This window comes from Choloepus didactylus, chromosome 5 (genome assembly GCF_015220235.1).
Source record: "Choloepus didactylus isolate mChoDid1 chromosome 5, mChoDid1.pri, whole genome shotgun sequence".
Lineage (NCBI taxonomy): Eukaryota > Metazoa > Chordata > Mammalia > Pilosa > Megalonychidae > Choloepus > Choloepus didactylus.
The window spans coordinates 41,633,803-41,652,236 of NC_051311.1; the positions used below are offsets into that span (position 1 = coordinate 41,633,803).

Sequence of the window (18,434 nt, forward strand, 5' to 3'; positions counted from 1 at the left end):
TTTCCTTTTCCCCAATCCCTCAGCTGTCCTCTGTGGCAGAATAAAAAGAATTGAACATCAGTGATCCCAGGAGCACATTCTGGGTTGCCTTGACAAATTAACCAGCTGGAGCAATCCTTCCCCACTTCTTCTACAGGGGCAAAGCTGTGCCCAAAATCAGTTTCCTAAAGGGGCAGTAGCTTTCTCCCCATGGCTGGCTGGGAAATGACTCCCAGACAGTGCCTGCAAATGGCTGGCAGCAATGTTGCCTGGTGCACTAACAGGCTGATTTTTCTCCACTGACAAAGTTGCCTTCATGGTTGCTTTCTGAGAAGGCAGAGAAGCTTGAAACATACTGATGTATTCAGCAGAATGTTCTAGCTCCAGCATCTCTCTCTCTGAGGGATGATGGGAGTTGAGGAACCTGCACTTTGTCTTCTCTTGATGACGCCTGTTTTGTAAGTCTCTCCAATAAAGCCCATTCTATAACACCTGCCATGTGGTGGTGTGTGATTTTCCTAGAGGTCTGCTGCACAGCAGGTAGACAGCATGAAGGCACCCACTTTACACTGTCTAATTTCATTTCTCAGATTCATTTAGAATCTTTAAGACTTACAATTAGAATTGGATAATCAAGAATTGCAAATAATTATGTATCCTGTATTTTACAATTTACAATGTTTTCATATTTTACATTCTATTTAATTCTCACAAAAATCTTCTAATTAAGACTTACTTTTATTATACAGACAACAAATCTAAGTCTCAGACAAGTAAATAGCCTCACCCCAGTGTAGCCAATCTGGGCCTGGATGTAAAATCTGCTGACTTCTCATTCAGTTCTCTCTCCACTCCTCCTGAGCATTTTGGATCACGCCTCTAGAAACAACTCCTATTCATTCTGACACATTTAAAGCACCTATGTGGTGGATTGTTTGCCAGGTGCTAGTGAATGCAAAGACCAATAAGTTACCCCAAAAAGCTTTTTATCTTGTGTTAAATAGAGAAGATCATTTTAATAGTTATTTATTTAAAAATTCATTACGCTTTGGGAAGAGGGGCAAGGTGGCAGCATAAAGAGGAGTGGAAGTTAGTTAGTCCCCTGGAACAACTAATAAACAGCTAGTAAATAATCTGGAACAACTGCTGGGGAACAACCGTGACTGTCCACACATCATACACCAACCTGGATTGGGTGGAATGGCTAAGATCTCAGCATAAAATCTGTAAGTAAAAACCGCAGAACTGTGCTGGGAGTCCCCTCCCCCCATCGCAGGCTGAGCTGCAAGCCCTCACTGTAGGAGAACCCAGCATTCCCAGAGCCAGCGAATGTAGCTCAGCTCAGCTCAAACTGGGGTTTTAATTAATGAATGTGGACTCCTAATACAAGCTACAAACATAGACAAAACCCCTAACAGGCAGACAGAGACTTTTAGAGATGATTGACCTCAAAGAGCCAGAAAGACCAGGGGCTCTCTCTGACAGGCGAAACTGGGGGGCAGTGATCTGGCTCTGATAAGGGGCTTTCTTTCCCTTTCTCTCTTTCTCAACCTGAGTTGTTCAGTGGAGAGAGCCTCAACCATTTTCAGTTTGCAGTGCTCTGACCCAGACAGGGGTGGAGATAACAGAAGTACCAATTAAAAGGCAGTATATAACTCTCTAGGGGGTGTATCTTCCCTAAGAGGAAGTAGGTGGGGCCCCAGCTCTAGGTCCAGGCTTCCCTTCAGAAATCAGACCCCAGACCCTGGGGGAAAACAGCCAAAATAGAAACTAAAGGAGCCACACCTCCTTACACTAGTCAGGAGTGACAGGCTGACAGGCGCCACCTGCTGGGAAGGTTAGGAAAAGCTCAGTGGGTAGAGGCCTCACAGGAAAGCCTGTCATTCTTCTAAGATACACCCTGAATATAACCCCATTCTGAGACCTGAACCCGTTCTGGTCTGGGAAATTGGATTGGGAAACCAGATGCCTAGATAACAGAAAACTACAAATTACAACAGGATAGAGAAATATATAGCCCAGTCAAAGGAACAAACTTACACCACAATTAAGATACAATTGATAATGAAGGAGGAATGATAGCCCAATACAAACAGATAAGCTATCGTGAGTAAATTTAATGTTCTGGGAATGCCCAGGAATGACAATGGTTTGTTAATTTCTGGTGGGTGTGGTAGGAACAAGTTCATATAAGAGTTGCTATATTAGGTTATTTTCTTGGGGTAGAATAGGAACATGTTGGAAGTAAAGTAGTTATTTTAGGTTAGTTGTCTTTTTCTTACTCCCCTGTTATGGTCTGTTTGAAATGTTTTTTATTGTATTTTTTAAAAATTTTTTTGATATAGTTAATTTAAAAAAAAAAGAGTTAATTAAAAAACAAAACAAAACAAAAACAATGAAAAAAATATGCAGAGCCCCCCTGAGGAGCTGGTGGAGAATGCAAGGGTGTTGGGCTTCCCCACCTCGATGGTTGCTGATGTGTTTACAGACATAGGGGACTGGTGGTTTGATGGGCTGAGCCCTCTACCATGGGACTTGCCCTTGGGAAGACTGTTGCTGCAAAGGAGAGGCTAGGCCTCCCTATAATTGTGCCTAAGAGTCTCCTCCTGAATGCCTCTTTGTTGCTCAGATGTGGCCCTCTCTCTAGCTAAGCCAACTTGGCAGGAGAAATCACTGCCCTCCTCCCTACCTGGGATCTGACACCCAGGGGAGTAAATCTCTCTGGCAATGTGGAATATGACTCCCGGGGAGGAATCTATACTCAGCATTGTGGGATGGAAAACATCTTCTTGACCAAAAGGGGGAAGTGAAAGGAAATGAAATAAGCTTCAGTGGCAGAGAGATTCCAAAAGGAGCCAAGAGATCACTCTGGTGGGCACTCTTATGCACAATATAGACAACCCTTTTTGTGTTCTAATGAATTTGAACAGCTAGCAGTAAATACCTGAAAAACTACAACCCAGAACCCTTGAATCTTGAAGTCGATTGTATACAAATGTTGCTTATGAGGGGTGACAATGTGACTGGGAAAGCCATATGGACTACACTCCCCTTTGTCCAGTGTATGGATTGATGAGTAGAAAAATGGGGGCAAAACAAACAAACAACCAAAAAAACCCACCCAGTGTTCTTTTTTACTGTAATTGTTCTTTTTCACTTTAATTTCTATTGTTATCATTTTTCTGTGTGGTAATAAAAATGTTCAAAAATTAATTTTGGTGATGAATGCACAATTATATAATGGTACTGTGAACAACTGAATGTATGCTTTGTATGACTGCATGGTATGTGACTATATCTCAATAACATCAAATTAAAAAAAAAGAAAAAGAGATACAATTGAGATATTGTTTCACTGTAATGAAACAATCAATTAAAGATTTTCAAAGAAATATGCTAAATCAAATAAAAAATCAAATCAGCGAGTTCAGGAAAGATATGGCAAAAGAGATGAAGGATATAAAGAAAACACTGGGTGAACATAAGGTAGAAATCAAAAGTTTGAAAAAACTACTGGCAGAATCTATGGAAATGAAAGGCACAACACAAGAGATGAAAAACACAATGGAGACATATAACAGCAGATCTCGAGGCAGAAGAAAACATTCAGGAACTGCAGAACAAGACACCTGAAATTCTACACACAAAAGAACAGATAGGGAAAAGAATGGAAAAATATGAGCAACGTCTCAGGGAATTGAATGACAACAGAAGTGCATGAATGTACATGTCATAGGTGTCCCAGAGGAAGAGGAGAAGGGAAAAGGGCAGAAGCAATAATAGAGGAAATAATCAATGAAAATTTCTCATCTCTTATGAAAGACATAAAATTACAGATCCAGGAAGTACAGTGTACCCCAAACAGAATAGATCTGAATAGACCTACACCAAGACACTTAATAATCAGAATATCGAATGCCAAAGACAAAGAGAGAATCCTGAAAGCAGCAAGAGAGAAGTAATCCATCACATACAGAGGAAGATTAATAAGACTATGTGCGGATTTCTCAGTAGAAACATGGAGGCAAGAAGGAAGTGGTGTGATATATTTAAGATGCTGAAAAAGAAAAACTGCCAACCAAGAATCCTACATCCAGCAAAAGTGTCCTTCAAATATGAGGGAGAGTTCAAAATATTCTCTGACAAACAGACAATGACAGAGTTTGTGAACAAGATACCTGCTCTACAGGAAATGCTAAAGGGAGCACTACAGACAGAAAGGAAAAGACAGGAGTGAGAGGCTTGGAACACAATTTTGGGTGATGGTAGCACAACAATATAAGTACATTGAACAAAGAGGACTGTTAGTACGGTTGAAAGAGGAAGGTTAGGAGCATGTGGGATACCAGAAAGAAAGAGGAAAGATAAAGACTGGGACTGTATAACTCAGTGAAACCTAGAGTGCTCAAGAATTGTGATAAAATGTACAAATATGTTTTTACATGAGGGAGAACAAATGAATGTCAACCTTGCAAGGTGTTAAAAATGGGGTGGCATTGGGGAAAAAATATAATCAATGCAAACTAGAAACTATAGTCAATAGAAACATGGTGTTATGCTTTCTTTAATGTAACAAAGGCAGTATACAAAAGCTAAATGCTTATAAGAGGGGGACATAAAGGAGGGGTATGGGACTCTTGGCATTGGTGATGTTGTCTGACTCTTTTATTGTACTTTAGTTTAATTCTCTTTCCTTTTGTTGCTTTTTACCTGTTATTTTTTTTCCTTTCTTTCTGTTTCTTTTTCTTTTATCTCTCTACCTTCTTTGACTCTTCCTCCTTCTTTGTGGGAGAAATGGAGATGTCCTTATGTAGATAGTGGTGATGGTGGTGAATGCATAAATACGTGATTATACAGGGAACCATTGATTGTGTACTTAGGGTGGAACGTATGGTGGGTGAACAAAACCATCTTAAAAAAATAGGTTGATGAAGAAACCCTGAGGGCAGTATATTGAGTGAAATAAGTCAGACACATAAGGACAAATATTATATGGTCTCACTGATATGAACTAATTATAATATGCAAACTCATAGACATGAAATGTAAGTTACCAGGATATAGAACAAGGCTAAAGAATGGGGAGTGGTTGCTTTTTATGAGCAGAATGTTCAACTAGGTTGAATTTGTGTTTGGAAATGAACAGAGGTGATGGTAGCACATTACTGTGAGAATAACTAACAGTGCTGACTGGTATGCAAATGTGGAGGAAAGGGAAAGCTTAGAGACATGTATGTCACCAGAAAGAAAGTTGGAGGTTAAAATTTGGGAATGCATAAAACAGTGAATCTTGTGGTGGGCAATGTCCATGATTAACTGTACAAATATTAGAAATCTCTTTCATGAACTAGAACAAATGTATGACACTATAACTAGAAGCTAATAATAGAGGGGTATATAGGGAAAAAATATACCTATTGCAAACTATGTACTAGAGTTAGTAGTATTTTAACATTCTTTCATCAATAGTAACAAATGTACTATACCAATACTATGAGTCAATAATGGAGGGGGGTTGGTTAGGGGTATGGGAGGATTTGAGTTTTCTGTTTCGTCTTTGTATCTTTTCTGGAGTAATGAAAGTGTTCTAAAAACTGAAAAAAATTAATTGTGGTGATGGATGTACAGCTGTGTGATGGTACTGTGGCAATTCATTGTGGACTTTGGATTCTTAGATGATTGTATGGTATGTGAACAATCTCAATAAAATTAAAAAAGAAAAAAATCATTATGCTTTACTCAAAAAAATATGGTGCCTATATTATGAGATATTAGATAAACTGCACAGAAGCAATGACTAAGGGCCCTGAATAACTGAGAAATGTTACAATTCATTCCAAGTTTGCTAGAGGAGTATATCTGTGAGTGAGGGTAGAATAGACATATCTGCCATAAGTCTTTTAAATCTGTGATCTGAATTCAGGTATGTTCTTTGAAATGCTTTCAGAGGCAAATAAATTCCTCTGAAATCGATATTTCTTACCTGTAATCCCAGTAATGTTGCTGTGCTGGGTTAAGACATAAATATGCCAACACCTTAAACTTAACATTTTTGAAGCTGAACTCATCATCTACCTCCTCAAATCTTTATTCCTTAACTTAATAAAATGGCCTTGTTCCTAATGGTGAGCCTACTCAAACTCCATTCTCCTTCTCTCATGATCAGTCAATCATCAAGTCCTGTAGATGCTACTCCCTAAATATCTCATATATATTTCCCCCATTCTCCATCGTCATGCTGTCATCTCACTTCAAGCCCTCAATGCCTTTCCAGGACACTGAAATATCCTTTTGCTTATTCTTATCCTCCCTTCACTCCCGTCCCTCTCAGTCTACCTCCACAGTGCTTCATTGCTGACAAATCCAAACTCCTAACACTCCCTGGAAAGAATTGTGAGCTCTGGTACTATACTGCCTACATGTGTCACCTCATCTCTGTGGGTCCTCTTTTCTTCTCCATGTTATGTTCCAGATTTGCTGTATTTACAGTTCCCCAAATGGGCTGTGCTTGTATTGACTTCTCACCTAACATGATCATGGCAGTGAGACTATGCCAGGCAGACTCTTTTCTTTCAGGTGTCCCTCTTCTGGGAAGTCTTTACTGACTCCCCTTCTCCCCCCATCATTTGAACTTAAATTTTCTTCCACTGGTTTTTGTTGCATCATGCATGTCTCTTCATTAGAGCACTGGTTGTATTATATTACATTGTTTATTTCTGGGTGTTTTCTTCCAACTAGTTTATGAGTCCCTTGAGGACAAAAGCAATACATTATTCATCTTTGTATTTCTAACATTTAGTATGATATCTGACAAAATAATTGTTTTATATTTGTATATAATCAATGTCGAATAGACAAATCGATCTGACGCTGAGTGACTTGTGAAAAGATGTATGCTAGTAAAAAGTGGTAACAAGAATGTAAGCCAGGGCAGAGATTTTTGTTCTTGTCATTTACTGCTTTATCCCCAGTGCCTCAATGCCTAGAAGACTCCCTGGTATACTGGTGTTGAATAAATATTTGTTGAGTAAATGACTATCTGATTGACTTATTGAATGAATGAAAGGTTAACTTCAAAGCCCATGCCCTTTCAATTTCATTCTCCTGACTTTCAATTTTTATATAGTGTATGCACGTGTGTGTGTGTTTGTGTGTGTGGTGTGTGGTGTGTGTGTGTGTGTGTGGGGTGTAGGGTACTGGAGGGATTACATCTTCCAAATGTAGAAGTTAGAAACTTAGTATCCAACTTTTCTCTTTATAATAAAGCCACAATTAAAGACTGATAGCTATTTATAAGTATTATATATATATAATTAATTTCATTTATTAAAAGAGGTTGCTTTTGAAAAATGAGTAGACATCCTACCTGAAAAATCTAAACTTTACATTTTAAGAATTGTTTTTCAGTTAACTGCTATAATTAACTTGCCTTCTAAATTGTCCTAAATAGTGTAATAAAAAGTGGACTAAAGTAAATTGTGGTTGGTCACATGAGGAAATGCTTTGCTTCCTGCTGCTGTGCAGAAGTGGGAAGGGAGCACCGAGAACCTCTCAGTGCTTTTGAACTTGTAAGAAGCCTGCACAGTTTATGGGCTTCTGGGAAGAACCTTTCTTAGGTTTATATTCCTACACCTAAACTTCTGGGGATCGCTTTTTTACAGGAATGACAGCTGATTTTATCTTTATCTATTACTAACACAGACCCAGCCATTCACTGTGAAGCAGGACAAAAGCCAGTAGAGGGATGAAAAGAACCCAAAATAGATCTTTCTCGAGCTGATTTGTATCAGAGTTATAAACGGTTCAAGACATAAAAGAAAACCAGACAGGGAAGCACTGTTGCTGAAGACAAGAGCAAGAAAGTATTTTTTACTTTCCTTTTTTTGTCTTTTTCCCCCCACTCCAAATACTCAAAGCAAACAGTGCAGGAGGCTGTAGCATTCGCCAGAGGAGGGCGCTCTCCCAGGCACGCACATAGGCTTCCTGCCCGCGGCCATCCCTCTCCACTGCTACAAAGCACATTTTTATAATGCAAATCACTATTACATGGTTCATTAATTTTCTCTCTGAATAAAATACGAACACATCAATTATGTGCTTATTTCTAAATGCATACTCTTGTAGCACTGACCTTTTCTGCTTTTATATTTTTCAAAAAGTTCCTGTCATTTGTCAACTTGTTTAGCTACAAACCTTTCAAACCTGTTATCTTATGTTTCAGCGCTTTTCAAACTTTCTCTTCTATCTCATCAGTTTGATTGAAGGGGACAATGAGCACTCACCACTGCTTATAATCTGCATCACAGTTACAATAGTATTTGGGGTCGGTGCAGTTGCGTTCGATGCCACAAGCACATTTCTGAATTCCGGGTCCGGAGCCTCCCCAGTAGTAGTGCTTCTCGTTGGCTTTGCCAACCCACCAAGTGTAAGGACTTCCATCTGTAAGAAAAGGGAAAGACTATAATGTCATGCTTATACCCAACCAGTCCCAGGGGCAGTATCTTTCTCGGATAGACTGAATGTCATTTAACCCATTTAAAAGTAAATCTATTTCACTAATAGGAACACCTAGTAAAAAAGTTCAGAGTCAATGGTCTAGAAAGATTAAGTGGTTATTTCAATCACACCGCAGTTTAGCTCCCAAACTTAAAGTTCGGCACTATTTCACAACACGTTGTACAATGCTCTTTACACAGTATGACCTTCCTTTTTCTTTGGTCTAAAATTCATTTGTTTATTCATTCACCCAATGATCAGACATCTACTGAGTTCCCACTATGTGCTAAACATTATAAGAGGCTCAGCAGAATAATGGAGAAAGGTTAATAAATATTATTAATGCAGAGAAGGATGGGTAGGGGAAAGGAGGTCATGAAGAAAAGTTTCCAGAGGAGGTAATTATTTGAGTTATGTCTTCAAGATTGAGTAGGCATTGGTAAATAAGGATGCAGCGAAAGGTAAGGGGTCCAAGGCAAAGGGAGCAGAATGTAAAAAGACAGAGAGGTAAAGTTCTATATAGGAAATATGTGCAGAGATATTCTGAGAGGGTAGGAAAATAGGTGGAGGCCATATCACAAAGGACTCTGTCCAAATAGGAAGCTGTTTTGCATTGGTTTATTCTTCATTTTCAGGGTTGAATTTCCCCCAATCTTAGAAGTTTGAACTTCATCTTGAAAGGAAAGGAAACCATTAAAGGATTTTAAGCAGGGAATTGCCATAATCAAATTTGTGTTTTAAAAGATCACTGATAGTAACGTGAAAGACGGATTTCTTGGGGATGGAGTCAGGAGGCCAAATGTGATCCTCTTTTGTTAATACAGAAGGGAAATAATAAAACTGTAGTGGAAATGGAGAAGAAGGAAAAAACAAGTCGATTTAGGTGGTTCACCTGACTTGGGACTAGTGGGATTTGGGTGGGAGAGAAGTGGGAAGAAGGTGTTGTGGATTAATGCTAGCTTTCTCACTTGGGTGACTAAGAGGTTGGTGGTGTGTTTCACTGAGGAAGGGAATAGTGGAAGGAGAGTAGATGTTTAGGGAATATGGAGGAAAAAATAATGAGCTTGATATGTAAAATAGGCAATTGGCTATAGAGGTCTGGATCTCAGGAGAATTTTCTGAGCTGAATATCCTGTTTTAGAAACTATCAGGTAAATCAGAAAATCCTGATAAAGATGGAAGGGGAGGGGAGAGAAGGGGGGAGGGAAGAGAAGTACGGCTGGGACCTTTTAGGTTACAACAGATTTAAAGGACAGAAAGAGAGGGAAATGGCCATACTGGAGGTCAAGAAAGAAAGTACCCATAGCGGATGGAGGAAAAACAAGGGGAGAATTTCCAAAAGAGTAGAGTGGTCAGCATTGTCAGATTTCATAAATAGCCATTAAGATGAGGATTTAAATTTTTTCTTTTGAATGGTTTGACAGAAAGTCATTGGTGACTTTGGTGAGAAAAGTTTGAAGTGAATGGTAAGAATTAGAAGACAGGAAGCAGCAGGCAGAGAAGAGGATAGAAGGGAAGAATTGGGAGGTCTAGGAACAGATTATTCTTGCAAGAAGCTGGAGAATGAATGGAATCTAATGGTGGCGGTGCCAGTCAGTTAGCCAAGAAGGCTAGTCAATCAAAATCTCCAGGCGGGAAGGTAAAATTTCCCTATAATGATTCACTCATTCTTTCAGGATAAATGTACATTTGACCCAATATCTATGTGAGTGCTCAGAAATAAAGATGAGGAAAAAACCTTGCACTCACGGAGTTATCACTTGAATGAGGAGGGACATCTAAACAAATAATACAGTAAAATGAGCTCTATTGGAGTTATGTAAAAACTGTTGCAGTATCTTCTCAGATACTCCAAACTGATTTCTTTAAGAAACAATTTTGCTAAAATCTGGGAAATTTAAAGTAGCTGAAAATTTAATAGGATTAAAGTTCAGACAAGATGTAAAGGATTAGCAAGTGCTCTGAACTTGGAAAGGAGTTTTTCAGGTAATCTTCCCCATACAAATTTCCTGATTTTCCAGTAGTGGTAATTCGATTTGGAAAAGCTACCATTTTCTCCTATCATGATCATTTGTGGCACCTAATTTTGAAAAATATATTGGACTTGATCTGTTAAGCATTAGGTGATAAGATTTCAGTACTCTGTTCTTAGAGGTGGAAGAAGGCAGCTGCCTGAGATAAGGGTCCACTCTGAAACTGTGTCTTCTGCCCACCAGACCCATAAAGTTGCCTTCTCACACTACCTCTTCTCTTAGACTCCTAAGCCTTGTCCCAGCAAGGGACAAAGCTTTCTCCTTTCAAGTTGTTTTGCTTCTCCCTTCTTTTTCCCATTTCTGATGTTTCCCAATGTTAAAACCACAACCAATAATAAACTCTTGACCTCTTTTGATGCAGTCTGGAGTTTCAACCAACAATGTGCTTGAAAAAGCCCATATTTTTCTATAAAATACTATAAAACTATAAAATCTGAGACACCCAAAGAACTTTTTAGATCATTTGGCCCATAAGCTGCAAAGATTCCATCTCTGGTTGTGTAACAGGAAGAGGACAAATGTGGACAGGCCAGACCTCAGCCATGTCCTGAAAATATTGAAACATTGCCTTGTCTGGTTGACATAGTCATTTATTGCATTGTATCTTTTTAAAGTGATCTAATGCTAATTTTTTCCCTCAAAGGAAAATTTGGATAACATCACTGTTTTTAGAAACTAGGGGAAACCAACACAAATGGTGGGGAGGGAAGGATAGAAATTAGATACATGAAGACCTGGAGTTAACGGATTGTCTGGCAGGAAACTCTTTAGTCCTACCTGTATTTCAAATAGCCAGTGAAAGATTTTATATCTCAACCTCAGCCCAATTTGATTAGCTCTTCCAGTGAATACATTTTTATTATAGACTATGATTGTAATTTGCACAAATAGAAGCTATGTGTTTGGTCAGTATTATTTATAAAAATCAGAATAATTTCAGTAAAAGGAGCAAGATAATCATCAGCCTCACCTTCATCATGAAGCTATGAGAAATGCACTCTAGGGGAAATGGAGAAGAGAGCCAGGTAATTCCCAACAACACCTCCAGGGAGGACCTGGAAGCCCAGGAAAGGAAATTCCATTGTCAAGTTTTTTATTTATTTATTTTGGTGGGGGTGAGGGGGTGTCTGGTAGGATCCCTAAACTATGCATGGGACCCTTAGGGTAACATCTGCAATGACTTTTCCTCTATTCATTGCAAAGAGGTGACATGTTAGTGACCATGTAAGAGTGGCCCAGTTTCTCAGTGTCTTCCCTTGCTCCCCATCTTTTTCTCAAATTACAATACTTTAGGCCTTGCATAACTAATGCTCCCTGTTAGGGTGATGTGCAATTGATCTCATTCTATTCCTAGAAAATAAGTTAAGTGTAGCAGAAAATATTTTACTTTGCTATTTCTACATCTGCCATGAATTGAAGATTGCCAATAAGAAAAAGACATTCCAGGGAGAAAGTAAATTGTAGCCTTTGTTATTAGCATAAACTATTTTGGTTAACTCACTATAACTAAAATAAATGACTAATTTGGTGTATATTTTATATTAAGAAAGAAGAGAATGGTTTGATTTGCTTTGAGCAAAGAATTGCCTTATTCCAGTACTATGTTAATGAAATGCTACTTTTTGCTTTACAAATCATTATTTACCTGTTAATTGGCTTTGGGGAAAAGAAGTTAAAGATGATAAAAATGGAAAGACTTTTTAAAAGACAAGAAAAAGATGTGGAGAGAAAAGAAATAATTTAATTAATAATTTAATTATGTGTTTCCAAGAGCTGAAGAAATTCTCTAAACTCAGAATATGAAGATTTTAGTTAACAATATCAAGGAGGTATAATCATTGTAACAAAGTTAAGTAACCAGAAACTAAATTATCATAGGAAGGCATATTGTATTAAAACAGCCAAATATGGATTGAATTAAATATAACCATTATACTGTTTGTAGTCATTTAAGATCAAGCTTTATTACTGTAAAGGGTTTATTATAGTTTGGCTGATTAAACTGGGAAAGGGAGAAAGAAAAGAGGCTACTTGTTTTCCAAGACCTAAAGAAACCAATAGACCTCTGGACACTTTCTCCAATAACAAGTTTCAGAAGTACAAAGGCAAATGCACATGGGAACATTGACGAAAATGTGGTATATACCTGTGATCGTCAAAATGTGTTCTGTGGAATGTCTGGGCTGCAAAAGTCACTTAATAGCTTGCTTAAATAAATATTATCCTGGCACACTCTAAATAAGATCCAGAATGGTCACTGGGACATTTAATTAGTTCCATTCTATCCACTTCTACTAGGTATTAAAAACAATGCCACAAGGGTTTATAGTCTCCAAAATGAAAACTTAAAAGCACGTTTTTCGCTTGTTGAAACATAGCTTTATTATGTCTGTTACTATCCATTGATCTACAAATTCTGTTAAAGAACCGTTTAGCAGAGGAAATGGAACAGGTAAAATTGCAGTGGAAATGAGCTTTGCAGTGTCTGCTTAGTGGCCCCTGCTGGCAACTCCTTTGCCCCCCGCCCCCGATGGTGTCCTCTGGTAGCATTCTGGCTGTCTGAATCCTCCTACAGTGGAGGAAACCCATTCCAAGAGACCCATGCTCTGAGAATCCCTTATTTTCTCCCCCTTCCATTCTTACCACTGTACTGCCAAATCTTTTCCCCCTCACTTCATCATCTGATTGCAATAATCCATACCAAGTCACGAATGGTGGTAATGCACTTACTAAGTATAAACACATTTAATTGGTGTACTTCTAGACTGAGTGTGAAAAACATGTGAGAATCTTTCTTCCAATCCAAATGATATAGAGAAGAAAGAAAAAGAGCTCTCTTGGCTCCAGGATGGGATGAAGCAGAGAGGAAATTTGGAGGTAATGTAACTACCATGTGTCCTCTAGATAATCAGTCTGATAGATAAAATTGGGAAGATCAAGCAAGCCAGCATTCCCTATTCTTCCGTACGGCATGTGCATAGTCCAAGGGTTCCAGGGCCTAAGGGGAAAGCTGACTGCTGCCCCTATCCCATTATTTATAAAAATCAGAATAATATCAGTAAAAGGAGCAAGGCAGCCCAGGCCATGTCTTAATGTCCTTATTGTAAGATGATGGTTGGGAGGTGAAGCAATGGAATGCCCACTTCTGATTTTTTTCCTGATGGTGGTTAGGTTTAGGACAGGGTTCCCAAATTACCTCAGATAAGATTCTTCTAAGGCTGTTCTAAATAATACACATTCCCTGGCCTTATGGAAGATCTATAGAATCAGAATCTTAGAGGAAGAGCTTGAGAATCGGTCACTGGTGCCCCGTGATTCTTAGCATTAGACAAACCTGCCACACATTGACCTGGGGAACAGAAAGTAGTGGATTTAGTTGACAGAACGCTTAGGAGCATCTATGAAGAGACAGAGAAGTCCAGGTGCCTGCGTCCCATTGGAATACCAGAGTTTCATTTTCTAGGTAGAATATGAAGAGGTGATAATGGTGTTTACTACAGAACACTTCCTTTTAATTACCAATTAATTTTTTTTTGAATAATCTAGTCACTTGTAACCCTGACTTTTTTTTGTCATTTCATAACCATGATCTTCAATCAAAATACTGATTTTACTATTTAGATTACTATTTATTTTAAAAATAAAATTAAAAATCGTATGTCTTGGCAGTCTTATAGATAGAAAAGCCTATTATCTCAAGCTACCTATAATTTTTGAGAAACCAGCTTATTAAACTGTATAGCAATATTCTCTTTTATTTCCCAACCATCTACCATCTAATTCTATGTTCTGCTATGTTAATACACATATACATATATATATATATATATGTATACTCTCACACACACACAGTACAAAGAATGAATCAAAAAATCTCTTGTGCAGACAGTTAGGTGAAGTTGGGAAAAACTCATAATGTTGAAGTTATAATATAAACATCCAATTTGATAGTTAAAGGTGAACATTTTGTCTGTGATTGAATGTCACTAAACTCATTTGATTAGGGCTGAATAGAAATGAATGCAGTTGATTAGCCTCACGTTGTATCTTTCAGAATTACATTGGATTTTACTATATTTAATGATTTGAATAAAGACCAAATTTAGAAATGTAGAAATGAAGTTCAGATCAAAATGGACTTGAACTGAAATGTTAATTAATTAAAAATTAATTTCACTGCATAATATTTAAATTTATTTTATTGAATTGAACTTAATAGGTTTCAATCAAGGACTGATTCCACTGAGCAGAATTTGATTCAGGTGAATCAATTCACTTTGAATCCTATTCAAATGAATTAGATTTTATTAATTTGAATGGAATTGAAGTGACATGTTAGATGGGAATTAGTAATTCTGAGCAGTATTAAAGAGACTGGGATATGCCAACTCACTTTCGGTTAACTTGGCCTCTGTTTTCTCTAGAGGTCACTGATACTTGGGGCATCCTCAGTAACCCCGATTAATTCCTTTGTACCACAGCCTCTGGAAAAATGTGAGTTTTAGTTTATAGGATGCCATAATGCACTTTTGTTTATAGGATGTTATAATGCACTTTTCCAGTATTTTTATTTGTTTATTTTGCTAGTAAAGCCAATTATTTTAAATATTTCTTTTCTTCTTTATAGAAACAATGAAGAAGGAATTGGACAATGATTTGTGTGAGTATTGGCTGCTCTCTTTATTTTTATTCTCCATTAAATAGTGTATTTATTTGATAAAACATGTCTTAATGCAGTCCATCATTTATACTGAATGTCTTGTCCTATGATTTGCATTTTATTGATTGATAATGGATGCACCTCAGAATACTAAAGCTTGTTTTATACTTAAAATATGACTATAACAAAACATTGACACTAAAAAAAAAAAAATATGACTATAACTTTAAAAATTACATAGCAAAATACTGTTGGCAACTGAGATGGCATACTGAGTCATCAATAATCACATCTGTGGTGCTGGAGAGACAAATTGGGGGATAGGAGTGCTCTTTGAAGCTTCTGAGTTCGTGGAGAGATAGGACAGACACATAATAAGATGAAAAAATATATGCTGGATGTCCCAGGAGTGGTTCAGGCAATATGTCCTATAGGATTCTGGAGATGGAGGAGATCACCAAGTCAGAGGTATGGGGGTCTCACGAAGGTGACCATGAAGGAGGGGATCTGACCATGGTTTTGATGGAAGGGTAGGATCTAGAAAACTGGAAAGAGGGCATGGAACATTTCAGGATTTGCTAAATGGCTGAGCCAATGTATGAAGCTAGGAAACATCCAGTTTATTTCCAGAACTATGGATTAACTAGTTAGGCTGGTAGGGACAGTGTAGGGAAGCAGAATTTATGGTTGGAGCAATGGTTATGGGTATTTTCATGGTGTTTGCACTTTACCTTCTAAATAAAGGAGAGCCAAATTTTTTCTTTTCTTTCATGTTTTAAGTGTTCAAATATTTTACACATACAAATAGAAGCTTATAAAGAATACCAATAAAATGAACAGCCTTGTACTTACTACACAGTTTAATAGAAAATCACCAATATCTATACAGTCCCTTTATGCCCCTCCCTGATGCCACCTCCTCTCTCTTGCCAGAGGTAAGAAATATCCTGAGGCTTATTTTTATCATTCTCCTACTTTTTCATTGTAGTTTTACTGCACCTATATGTAATCTCTAACTAATATAACAATGTTTCATTTTGCATTTCTTGACTTAATAAAAAAGGAATTTTACTGTATGCATTTGTTAGTTTCATCCATGTTAATGCAGGTAGATGTACTTTATCCATAATTATTAGACGTTATTTTGCTCTTGGAATATATGACAGTTTTTGATTCCCATATTAATGAACATTTGGACTGTGTCTAATTTTTGGTATCTGAACATGCTCTGTAAACATTCCTGCACTAATCTCCTTGTGTGTTTGTGTAAGACTTTTGAAAATATCCCTGGAGTAGAATTGCTAGGTTTTATGGTTTTTTTCACCTTCAAATTGTTTTTCCAAAGCACTTGCACAAATGTAGAATCTGACTAGTGGAGAACAAAACTTTCATTTGATAAACATGCTTGTTGACCCTTGGAATTATGCCAGTAATTTCTGTCATCTGATGAATGACGTATAGTATCTCGTTTTGGTTTTAGTTATACTTCCTTGGTTGCTTTAAGATTGTTCATCTTTCTGTGTTTATTTTTCATTTACATTTCCTTATTTTATAAAAATATCTCTTCTTGTTTTGTCTGATTTCTGATGTTTTTGGTGTGTGTGTTTTCTTATTGATTTGTAGAATATGTTTGGAAAATAATCCTTTAATAATTATAATTGATGCAAATTTCACTTTTTATGGTGTTTTATTGAGGAGGAGTTCTTAATTTTATTGTTTTGTTGAATTTATTTACATTTCCTTCATGGTTCATTGCCTTTAAGTCATAAATATATTTTCTTGTACTTTTTTAATAAAAGATTTTAAAGTTTTGTCTTTTATATTTAAGTCTTTAAACTACCTGGAATTAATTTTTGGCAAAAGTTGAATGAAGGAGTCCAATTTGATTTTTTTCTGATATGGACAAATTATTGTTTCATTTTCTTTTACTGAGGAGCCTTATTCTTTCTTCGTGGTGAGCGATGCTATTGGTGATTGTATCATGCCCCCCACAAAAGACATGGTCAAGTCTTGATCTGCATCACGTGTGGGTGTGAACTTATTTGCAAATAGGACCTTTGAAGATGCCTAGTCTCCAAAACTGTGAGTGAATAAATTCCTATTAAGCCAATTAGGGTGTAGTACTTGTCACAGTAGCTCTGGCAAACTAAGACCAGTGCCAAATCTGTCATATTCAAAGTTAACATTTCAGTAGATGCCGTTTATTTGTGGGCACTCTATTGTGCTCCACTGTTATGTTTGTCTAACTCTGTGCCAATACTATGCTCTCTTAATTGCTAAAGACTTTCCCTTCCTCCTGATTCCTCTTGTTTTCTATTTTTACAGCTTTTTAAGTATATTTATTCCTTTTGGATTGACGTTTTTCCTCATTTCATATGTTTTCTTTTACACAGGTTTGAAAATTTACATTCTATTTCTATTATTTTATTGGATTTCTTAGACATTTTAAATACAGCATTTAATTTAACAATGCATAAACTTAGTCGGTATGCTTACTCTCCTACCAATTAATAAATTTTACAACTCTTTCCCCTTCTAAACATATAAACTACTTACCTAACATTTTAATTTTATATTATTTACTTTAAACCCCACAAATTAGACTTTACTATATTGCTCAACACTCAATGTTTGCATATATTTAACATATGTTTACCATGTTTTTTGCTCTCTCTTTCTTTTTATGACTCAGGCTATTCTCAAGAGATTTTTTTTTTTTTCTTTTCCTGAAATACAGCCTGTTGACTTTCCTTTATTGAAAGTTTGTAGGTATTAAACAATTTCCATTTTGTTTGTCAAAAACATCTTTATTTAACTCTTATTGTTAATAGATGATTTTCCTCAGTAGTGTTTTCAAAGTTGATGGTTATTTTCTCATAAAACTTTGAAAATATTATTTTACTGCATTTGGATTTGCATTGTCAAGAAGTCAATGGTCAGTTCGTTTTTCATCCTTTTGTAGGTAATCTGTATTTTCTCTCTGTGTCTAGCTGGGGATTTCTTTTCATCTTGCTTCAGATCCATTATGGCTCCTTAATCTGAAGCTATGGGCTTTTCTCATGTCAGGAGTATTCTGAGCAATTATTTCTTAGAATAGGGTCTTTTCTCCTTTGTATCTTCTTTTCTTCCAGAACTCCAATTAGGTATATGTTAAATGTTCTTGCTCTGTTATTCCTGCTTTTAATCTCTCTTTCATATTTGCAAACTGTCTAATTGGACTACTTTTTGGGAAATTTCTTTTGAATCTGTTTTCCATTTCACTGGTC

At 37.0% G+C, this 18,434-nt stretch overlaps 1 protein-coding gene across 1 annotated transcript in view; it reads right to left on the reverse strand.

Annotated features, from left to right (window-relative positions):
* CNTNAP2 (contactin associated protein 2) overlaps positions 1-18,434 on the reverse strand; it is a 2,391,149-nt gene that overhangs the window by 531,351 nt on the left and 1,841,364 nt on the right. The window contains exon 14 of the mRNA XM_037835931.1: positions 8,262-8,418. Coding sequence (XP_037691859.1) covers positions 8,262-8,418 — 157 coding nt within the window. The remainder of the gene's footprint in view (positions 1-8,261; positions 8,419-18,434) is intronic.